The 11870-nt window shown below is 37.2% G+C and overlaps 1 protein-coding gene across 2 annotated transcripts in view; it reads left to right on the forward strand.

Annotated features, from left to right (window-relative positions):
* LOC105202357 overlaps nt 1-9347 on the forward strand; it is a 49253-nt gene extending 39906 nt beyond the window's left edge. For both annotated transcript variants that reach the window (XM_039450059.1, XM_039450060.1), the window contains exon 4: nt 8996-9347. In XM_039450059.1, coding sequence (XP_039305993.1) covers nt 8996-9011 — 16 coding nt within the window. In that variant the 3' untranslated portion in view covers nt 9012-9347. The remainder of the gene's footprint in view (nt 1-8995) is intronic.
* Nucleotides 9348-11870: the final 2523 nt, after the last annotated feature.

Here is an 11870-nt window from a genome sequence, read left to right on the forward strand (position 1 = left end):
GGAATGTCGACCTCTACCCAGCACAAGATCTCTCGTCCACCTTTTCGTCCTTTCGTCCTTATCCTTCGCCTTGCCGGGTACTTTGATGTTCCTAATTTGATTGAAGGAATCCACCGTACAGATACTAACTTCGTCTTTATTGATTGCTGTTTTGTTCAACGTCCGTTGTCGAAGGACGCGCGCTACAGGATGCAAGCGGTATCTAATCCGAAATCTTTCCAGCATAACGTTTAAATTCCGCTGATCCTTGCCACACTTCACAGATAAAGCTGACGATTCGCTTCGTCATACGTCGAAGAAGAATTGATGAATCCGCGCAATCCAATTATGACACAATTAACTTTTGCAATTCGGTAATAAAGAATGTAAAGAAAAGTCTTACAAGATCGACAATAAAACTAATAGTAACTAATTCTTTTTATTATATGTACATCATCAGCGATATTTCAGTCGTCATCGACACACTTCCAGCATTTTCACGATTTTTCTCAGCATCAGCCTTATAAGTTCCGATGCTTGAGACAACTTATGCTAGCGACAGTTATTACATCGTAACTATCAAGAGAATCGTCGAAAATTCGTTTTGATTATATCGGAGTCGCTGCTGGCATCCAGCGATCGGGCTTCTAATCTGATTCGAGCCGTTTATACGGAACCAAATGTCGATATCCACTCCGGCGTAGACTTCAACTTCCTTTTTTCCTCCCCCCGATTCGTCCCGCCTCGCGCCGCCGCCCGTAAGGAAAAAAGGAACGCTATCAGGAAACCCGATAAAGGGGGTCCGCGAATTTTCTGCAAAACCGGAGAGATCTCGGGCCGGAGCTGCGCGCCGTATCTTATCGTGAAGCAGACGTCCGCGGCAGAGAATCCCCGGACTCGGGCATCCCGTATATAGGTACGTACCTGTATTATATCTGCGTCGTTCACATATCTGGATAGGAGCGCATCATATTCCCCCGTACCTTTCTACCTATCCACTACCGCTCTGTATCGATACGTCGTACATATACGGGTGGAATATCGCGCACGTGTATCTATATTATATCTCGCGAAATATCGAATGGGCATCGTATCTTCTCGTCGTCTCGAACGGAGACGCTGTGATGTAGGATGTCCTATAGCACGTCTACAATGCGCGCAGGATTACCGATCGCGACAGTATCGTTTATACGAAATTCCGATTGTTCCGATTTTGTATGGCGACTCGCAGTTTGCGATAGAAAATGATAACATTTGTATGTAAACAAATGCAAAAATCCCGTCTTTTAATCTTGACAATGCAATGTTTAGCACAATAAATTCAATAAGAAACAACAATTAAATGTAAGATTTTAAACATGTATATACATGTATGTAGGTATATTATACCTATTCGAAATATGTTTAAATTATAGATAGATAATCTTATTATACATTTTATGTTCTTAAATGTAAAAAAAAATCTATTCATCAAATGTAAGTAATATCTTCCTTGCTCGAATTTTAACATAACATGTATAAATTTATTATACACTTTATTATGTACAATTTTATTAGCTCAGTAATTACTGCAAGATTGTAACTGTCCGATGAACATGATTTCTACGCTAAAATTATATTATTTATACTGTGTATTCGTATCATATTAAAATCAAAATATACTTTTGGCTCTTTACATAACACTCTCTTTTGAAATATTGGATGAACACAGCTTATTTTTCATTCTCTTCTTTCCGTTGTGCGGCCCCTGTATCTCTTTCATAATGGGTATACATCTGTATTTGTACGCGAAATGCACACCTACATACATATCGGCAAAGTACCCATTACCAGTATTCGAGCGGTATTAATCTGCTCGAGCTAATTGCATGTCGATTACAGTGATCGTAACGAGTACCGATAAATACTGGAATCAAAGTGAAAAATTTCCGCTTGAAACGTTTTAGGCCATGCGTGCGATACTGAGTGCTCGATGAAGGCTGTTTTGATCGATATAAAATATCGTCGGGCCATTTGGGGGATGTTATTGTACTTTATGACACGCGAGGTTTCTCGTCAATTTGCGAAATAAAAATTACAGGAATTATAGAGGAATAATTAGTTCTTCAAACTTCTCTAACGTGTTACTGATACGTGTATGTGTGTACTCGTGACTCTAAAAATGTAACACGAATATTTACTTTATGCTTATTTTCAATATAATGCATTCATACGTGTAAAGTGCTTGGAAATTTTACAAATATGTCGACGTTTTGTTTTCTCATTGAAATTAATTAAAATTTTTTAGTTAATATGTGTACGCTTTAATGTATTAAATAATTATTATTTAAAATAAAAATATAATAAATAACATTTATAAGCTCCATATTTTTACATTAATATTTATGTTACTAATTAATAACTCACATTAATTTTTAATATAATGCTGTAGAAAATAGCATTATATTAAATTTTTTATAATTACAAGACAAGTTGAACAATCGATCCCTTTTGCCTTTCATCGCTCAAATTTTGCAAAAAAGGGCCGCGGGCATGTCGAGCATCGGTTGTCTCGGGGAACGAGAATGGCTGAGGATGGAGGGCAACACAATGGCATTACTAATGATTTTACTTCGAGCGACCCTCAGGGAAGTCATATCGATACGATAGGATACCGCGATACGCGAGCAGAAACGCCGCTTGGATAAACCAGAAATCGCCCTCCGCTTCCGTTTTTACTGTCGGCGAAGAACGAAAGAGAGGGGGAGAGAGAGAGAGAGAGAGAGAGAGAGAACGCCACGAGTTCAGGGGTTACATCTACTTGATCGACCCCCGCCAACTGTCGATGATTTCGTTTACTTGGAAATGGAAAAGAGCGAATAAAGTTCCGATGATGACATATCTTAGTTCAATTTTAGTTTTTGAAATAAACGGGAATCTTCGATTAATTTTATGAGAAAACTCTACTTCTATTTTTTTTTTTTTTTAATTTTATCTACTTTCTAAATCTCATAGAGTAAAAAATCACTCAAAAAATTGCATGGCTCAATCGTCATTCTTTCAGAGTAACATTTTACGTGAGACTTAGAGAGTACACATTTGCGCAACAGAGAAAACATCATATACTTTTTTGTTGATATTAATTTTATGAGCGAAATATTGCAAATTAAAAATTAAAATCGTTGCTCTGGAATAACAATTAAATATTTTCTATAGCATAAAGTCCAAAATCGAGAAATTCGGAGAATGGGCGAATCGGGCGTAGATCAGAGTGCAAAAATTTCGTGAAGAAAAAAAGAAATGGTGAATTCGGCAACATCGTTTTAGGGACTGTTACGCTCCCGCGAGGCTGTTACGCTGCACGAGAAAGCGCCTTACCTTCTCGGTACAGCTAAATGTCTACGTTCCTTCTACCATTCTACCCCTCGTCGCGCCACACACTTCGAAACTCACTCACTCCGCCATTCCTATGTCAGTAAATCCCTCGCGGCGTTCACTCAATCATACGCTATTTGTGTCGCGGCGACCACGTAGCACACAATTGGCGCAAGAAAAAGGTGTCCATCGAACAAGAAAACCCACCCTGCGTGATCTTGGCGTAATTCAAGCTCTCGGACTCACATCTCTTTCTCATCCTCGTCCTAATCGCAGCTTTGCACCATCACGGATCGATCACAGATTCATTTTGCTAAAAATATCAGTTAGAGTCAATCGTATTTATTAACCCCGTATATTACATTTGTTGGAACACGCATTCTGATGTATATTAAAATGTAATCTAAAGAGATCTCCGAGCTAGATCTACTTTCGTAGTACAAGCGCTTATGAATACCGAATTCCATGGCGTGGAATATTATGCAATGCGCATTAGAATACTCTGCAATTACAACATCATACATGGACATGTAAGATCGCAAAGATACTCTCGCTGGTAATTTGGTTCCCTGATTAACAATCATCATCTTGGATGACTACTTATTATTACTTATTACAGCGATGGCAATTTCCTGCGTCATAAAAAATATTATTTATTTTTGCCGTAATCCGACGCACCGGCGCGTAGGAAGCGGAACGCATTTTACTGGCTTAAATCTCGTCGAGTCACTACCGTTAAGTACGATTAATTATTTTAAGCTTTCCACTTCACGAGCATCGCTCAGAAGGATCCATTATCTGCTTTCCGCAATCTGCATGAATCTTGCATGTCATTTGCATTTCGTAGCTTCTCTTTTTGTACATACACCCCAGATCCAGTAGCCCTATGCGTGGGCTGTACTGCAATTATAATTGATTTTGTAACGCTCAACGCATAACACACCGATGCCACATATACGCGGTATACCATGCACAGTCATGTGACGTTTACTCGCTGGAAAGTGGAAGATTACAAAGTGAAAATAATCTCGAGTGTTTTCATATACTTTTATTTTCATCCTTTATTAAATTAAAAATCTTGTTATTATTAATTTTTATTCGAGTTCAAGAAAACTATACAAAAAAATACAGTAACATTTCTTAAAATTCCATCTTTTACAAAAGAATAAATTTTTAAGAAGTTATTGCAATTTTTCGTGTACTTTCCTTGCAACGAAATAAAAATTAATAATAATGTTTTTTTTTATTTACTGTATAAAGGATGAACACGACAACGATCAATTTCTAGATCATTTAAGAATGAAACAATAGGTGTCACATACATACAAAAAATAAGGTTTCCGACTGACAATGAGTCATCCCTCCATTCTGTTTTCGCTCGTTATTGATCTCTTTTCTTATTATTTTGCGTATGCACTGATAGAGTTTTTGTAACTTCATATTATTATTTTTATAAAGGACAAAAATAAGTTGTGACAAAACGTCACGTAAAATTGTTTACGTTATGCGTTATACGCAGGACGTTTATCGCCCAACTATACTTTCTTCCATTCTCCCGCGGAGCATCCTCCAGGAACTCCCTGCGACGAACAATGTCTCTGTTTTCCGCTTCTCCCCTGCCGCGGAAACCATTTTTATTCGCCGCAGTATGCGCTTCATAATCTTTGTCGACTCCTCGAATGTCAGAGTTCTTCTTGCTCTGCCCGCACATCCTCTTTCCCTCGCTGCCCATTCCCGCAACCCTCCTAGCCGAATGTTGCCTCGCTTTCTTGCGAGAGTTTCTCCTTAGGATAGAGATCGCCTTTGTGCTTCCATCGACTCGGGCTGACAGGTGGAAATGGACGATTAAACGATCGACAAACCCGCCAAGAATTGTCTGAAAGCGTTGGTCAGTACTACCGCAAAAAGCAGTCGCATTCAAAACGTGGTGTTTTTTGTAGCTCGCCATTTATGTCTGGGAGGTTAAAAGAATGGTGCAAGAGAAAGGGAACGAGGGAAGCGGGAGAGTTTATTTGAAGTAAAACGTCGCAAAGCAAATGTCTTTTTTTTTACTACAGCAAGCACATGTAAAATTTTCTTAAAAGTTTCAGAAAGAGAATTTTACACTTCCTGACCCACTTACCAATTAATTAGTAAAACAAATTGACATTCGCTTAATATAACTTCCTTGTTCTTCTCGATTTTAAATGATGAAAGTGTTAATTTAATTTTACCGATCGCCACCAAGTTCGTTTGTACGTTTCAAAAAATAAAAATTACGCGACACAGAAAAGATGCAACGGTTAAAAAAAAATTTGTTTAGCCCTATTATGTATAATGAATTTCTTTCATAATGCCTTTTACAGATTTACGCATTCCCATACATCGTTTCCATTATGTTTCTTGCCATATTCTGGTTATGTATCTTTCTTATCCTCGGAAGCTCATGCGGTATCCACGAATACACACGCATCGAGACAGGGCGGGAAAGTAAGTGAGAGGGCGATGAAAGGAAAAAGGAGGGCTGAGAAGACTGAAAAGAGAGCAAAGAGGTTTAGGCTAAAAGAGGTGGACGATTATTTATGAGACGGTTGGATGGTGGAGCGTTCGTGCCATGCATAGACAGTACCTCATTCCGATCGGCAAACGAATGGCTCATTTTCCGTCCGCAAATGTACGGAAATGCCGCTCGAGAACGGCATTTCTTAATATTCGCCGGTATCGAGAGATAACCGGGATAAGCCACGTTCCCATAGAAACGCAATGTCGCCATGCTCTCAGGGACTGACCTGTGGCTATGCAAGCGGTCACGTTTTGTTGGCATGCGACATGCCGCTAATCTGCCCTTTTTTAACTCGATATCTCGGAACTGCTCTGATCAATATTAAATTATAAAAAAAATATATATATTTTTTTTTGGTCTATAAAAATATTACCTTTTTTTAAAATATAAAACAGTATCGGTTATTTTAATGAAACTAAAACAAATGTTATAATGAGGACTAGAGCGAACTATGAAATTAATATATGAATATTTGTCACCTTGTTACATTGAGTTATGTCCCAGGGCCAAATTTTTATGATCAATCGCGACTTTAAAAGCGCGAAAGCCACGTCGTCGTTGGAATGGAGGAGGCCGGGTTCTTCCTCCGACGGAATCGTCGTGAAAAAAGAGGAAAAAGAGGGCAGGACGGTGGCAGAACGGATGCAGCTTTTCAGAAGAGCTTTTACGAGTCGCATATGTGACCGCCATCTCCTTTATCCCCCGCTTTATATTCCTGGCACCGTGTTACATCCCTCCTACCCTCCGGCCGCCAGCTTCTCCGCGTACAACCATCACCTCCACCCCCACGAATCGGCCGCTCTCTCACGGGGGCAAGGGGTGTCGGCAAGAATACCGCACACCGTCTCCAACCCTGGTCGACCCTTGAAAGCTTCATGAGGAATTCTTTTTTCATATTCACCAGGGAGTGATAGTCCGACGTAACCCAACAAATTTCCAACCCCCGAATCTACGAGAGATATACCCTCATTCGCCGAAACGCGCATTTAAATCCTCGTGGAACCTTGCTCAAGAGCTAGGACCGATCCTTCCTCGTGCTGCTTCCCGCCATCCGTCCAGTTCTTCCACCCCCATTCACCATTCCACCCCCGACTACTCCACGAAAAACATGGTCGACCGCCACGACCGCCCAGGGACCGATTCTTTCCACGCACAATTTACAGTTTCACATTTTATTCCCATCGCGCGTTCGACAGCGGGGGGTTGAAGCGCAAGGGGGAGGACTCCACCCGGATAAACTCGTTTTTCTCCCCTCCCCCCCTGGTCGCCAATCATCTTTCCTGCCGGGTCTCTGCGGTTTCTGGAGGACGGGGGTCCACCCGGAAATCCGCAAAATTGTTATTTATGATATCGAAATTATTCGAGGACAATTGTATCTCTTCATGATCCCCGAGATCACAAATGCTCAAGTCCAAGAACTGTCGAACTGCTGTTGTTACAAGTAATTAAATGTACGACAGTACAACTATATAATCGTTTCTTAAATAGCATCCATTTTTTAATTTTATACTTCAATTAAGAAATCATACTTAATTATTGAAATTAAAACCTACCTACTTTCTGTTTAATTGTAACTTAATGTGTTAGCTTGTTTATGTGTAATTATATCAACAGGTTATTATTTAACGGCCGTTTTATTATACCTGCATTCGAGTTCAATTAAGCATAACGAAATATTTTTCCTTAATTGAATAATCAGACGTTAATTTAATATTAAACAAACTGAGATAATTATCGCAAAGAAATGATTTATCATGGGAACTGAGCAAATGCTGCATAATTATTCATAGTCATTTGAATAATTGCTAGACAAATTAATGAAAAATAAAAGACTAACGCATATTAAGTGTTTGCGAGAAGTAATTAAATCAAAGATAATCTCGTGATGTTCATATACTGAAAACGTGTTTTATTAATTTATACAAAGTTAGATTCTGTTACGTCAAGTCTTACCTGAAAAAATTTTTCAGGGTAATTCCGCCGCGGGAAGATTTACGAGCAAAAGTTAGAAAAAATGGAAGGAATGGAAATAACTTGTTTGCAACCATTTTATTATATGCTTCTGTGTTACATTAATATTATGTTGTATGTTTTGTTTTTTAATATTAACGAAACCTTTGTGAGTTGAATCGATTTATTAATGTTATAAGTAACAAAGCGATATATTATAATTTACGTAAAATAATTATTCTGTTTGTAGGAAGTGTGTGTAAAAGGTTTATTATTTTATGATACATAAATGTAGAGAAATAGGGGTGGAATCTTATTAATCGAATTACCCAACATTTATTAATTGTATCACCTAATATTTTGATGATTCCCCAGTTCTAAGGAATTAGTGCAATTAAACCTTATTTGTCGCTTCTTGTTGAAATTTAACACCAAAAAAATTTCTATTTCTGTAATCTTTTATGTTCAAATGAATATTCCCTATCAGTGTAATTCCCAATGATCTTTCCCGATGACTATTTTAATGCATGCCTGCAAAATCTCACGAAACAAAAAAATCGTAAAGTTTGCAGTGACGATTCATTTATATTGTTTTCTTATTTTTAATATTAACATAGAATCTGAAACAAATTTCAATATATTCTCAATTATATTTTTAAACTAAGAAACGTTGTTTAATTTTAAATTTATAAAAAAAAACTCTCAGCATTATTAATATATAATATTTGACATATTACCTGCAAAATTATTGATTTAATATTATTTTTGCTGTCACACACATATGCATGCTAATTAGTATAGATTCTATCAAAACAAAATAAATAATTATATCACATAATTAAAAAAAAACACAAATTGTTAGAAGTGGTAGAACAAAATGTTTTACCGAAAGTAGTTGTTATTTTGCTAAATGAACAGTTCTGAATCAATATAAAATTACAATTAGTCTGCTAAAAAATCCTTTAAAAAATCTTTCAAATATTTATTTAAATATATATGATTGTTCAAAACGCGGAGATGACATTATTTCATATGATATTCATATTTATCAAAGATATATTGTTGCTTAAAAAAAATCACCAGCAATAGACGATTTCTTGCTATTCTACAGGATGTAATTATAAATTATCTTATGGATTATCTTATGGATTAATTTGGTTTTATCCGTAGCACGTGCAAACTGTGACGGCGTGGAAGGATGCGGCTGGTCGGCGAAACGATAAATTACAGAGAGCGAAACGATGGCTGAATCACCGTGTGCTACGAGGAGACATTAAAATGCCGCGCCGCAAAAATCGAACGAAGTGGGAGGCACCGTGATGCATTCTGCGTCACGGTCACGCAAATCCGCCGTCGATTGGCACGAGTTACGGCGTCGCGAAACGGTTGGCCGCGGACACGTTCGGAAGTCAATGACGGATCGGCACAGGAAAGAAACGGAGCCATTAACTGACCGGCGAACAGAAGAAACGACCTCGCGATCGTGCCGTGACGAGAATCCGTCGCTGATGTTGATCAACACTGCAGTTCACAGGTTTAACGCGTAATCTCGACGGAGATGTTTGAATCGCGAATGTACTCCGGTAAGTATCATTGCTGTATGTAAATTTATGCATCTAGCCGGAAATTGGTCCTGTTTCCAAACGATAGATTTCAAATCTAATACCTCCGATGCAAATGCACGCCGAGCGCAAAACATTATAATCGTTTCAATTATGTCCGTCGGCATTTGCATAATTACAATTTCATGGCGTAAATCAACATGCGGAAACACGCAACACGGGCGTAGCTAGACGCATTGAAATCACATTTTCAAGAGACTATCAAGATTATCTTGATATCTTAAACGGAAATATATATCTTGTTGTACTGTAGCCGAGGGTCGGCAGAAGGTAAAATGTCTGTCATGCGCGTCAGTATCATAATTAAATTCAACATATATACTAGGAAGTGAAGAAACGATTTTCGAGAACGATACGCTTCTGTGCCTTCATAAATGCCTAATTATATACATTATCAGTCGAAAAATACGAAAATATATAAGAGCTCTAACTTATATAATTCTCTGTCTTGCAACATAGCAGATTTGGCAAAAAAAAAAAAATTTTTTTTCTCAATTACAAATTGCAAGAGGACATTGTCTCTAAATACTTCATATTCGTTTTTTTATAATTTATTTTTGAAATATAAACTACCATTTAATAACATCTTTCTATCTATAACGAAAGCAACATACGACGACAAAATTCAAATATTCTACATAGTCGCACGTTTGACACTTGGGCTCAAGTGCAACCAAGGTAATGTGCAAGTGTAACCGTTAAAATATCAAGACAAAGTTGCTCGTTTAATGAACCTTGCGATTAGCGAGGGAACAGAAACAGGTTTGACGTAAGCACATGCTCAATAGCGAGTAACGAGCCATTGCTCTTTTTCTCTCGGAATCGGGGAAACGCATGCTCGAGGGAACGTTGCATTGCACGCGTTCGGATCTGGTTAATACAGGAGCAATTTATGCCTGGTGCACGCTCCCACTTGCTTGATTATATTTATGATTTCCACGTATTACGCCTGATTCGCAATGCTTCCAGCGCACGAGGTGCGACGCGAGGCGGTTGCAGCATCGACTCGGCGCAACGCGAGTGATGTTGCGCTCGGGCCAAGCGCGGACGATAAGTTAATTCGCGCCGCTGTAACTGGTCTGCGATTAATCGCAACATATCGTATCCTTGTAAATTAGATGGAACGATGAGCGCAGCGGGAATACGGCAACGTATCCGCGGAAAACGCAATTCGCCAACTCCGCCAGGTTGCATTTTATGACGTTCGGCAGTGTGGACGCAATGTATCACGCGCGATAATTATTAAAGTATTATCGTTATATTTATGGCTGTATACATTTATTTAGTTGCCTTTTACTTGAATTTTGTCATCTAAAATCATTCGATAAAAAATAAACGTTATATGTAAATTATCTCTATAAACGCGTAATTTTTACGCCTAAAGAGTAGGGGAAAATTGCAGAATGCGTACTATTTAATATTTTACATTTTCACTTCATATAAACGATATTAATTATAAAAATAAAAAATAAATAAGAAATAGACAAAATTTAACAAGTTTTTTTGTTTTAAAAAAAAATCAGGTAAACGTAAATTCTTCATCAACTTATTATACAGCTAATAACGTAATTATGCAATTTTATTTTGAATTGTTATATTTTCATAAAAGAAAGCTTGCTGTATAATATTTGACATTTATTGTATATACATATTTAAAATTATGATAAAAATTTAATCGATATTTTTATAAATTCGATCAAGTTTCCTCATTCATATCACCACAAATTTTACTAAAGATACTAACGCAAAATTGATAAGTATTAATAGTAAAATTAGGATTTCCTATAAATTATAAGAATATGTCAATTACAAAAATAAATTCAAGCCAGTTTTATTTCGATGTTTTCTACATTTTCATTTTATTATTGAATATTTGATCGTTTTTTTTTCGATAAATTAGTAATAAAATAAATAATAATAATTCCTTATATTTTTAATTACTTTAATTCATAAACTCAATATTTTTAAGAGACCACGGGTTCGCTTTAGACGATCAGTTTTCTAAATCACACTTTTCATAGCATTATACGGAAAAGCTTATAACAAATTAATACGTCATCACTGAAAAATTTAATATGTAATAATAGATGATTGAAACATTGAACTAGAATTTCGAATTTTGATTTGCATCCAAAATAGCAGCAAATACGAAATATAATAAAAAATAGCTTAAGTACGACGTACTTGACAAATCTCTTCTAAATTCTATAAGAACGTTTTACATAACGTTTTTTATCTTTTAAGGACGATCAGAAATACAACGCTGACCGTAAGCTTTAGAGACTTTCTTAACGATTTTTCCCGAGTTACTTGCTGTCTACATCCGATACTCCCGCAAACAATATTACATTAGCGACCTGGCCAAACACCTACTGACGTTTCGGCGATGATGACGAGCTGACATGCGTTCCGGTTCTCGCTAC

The sequence above is a fragment of the Solenopsis invicta genome, chromosome 5 (genome assembly GCF_016802725.1).
Source record: "Solenopsis invicta isolate M01_SB chromosome 5, UNIL_Sinv_3.0, whole genome shotgun sequence".
In the NCBI taxonomy this organism is placed as follows: domain Eukaryota; kingdom Metazoa; phylum Arthropoda; class Insecta; order Hymenoptera; family Formicidae; genus Solenopsis; species Solenopsis invicta.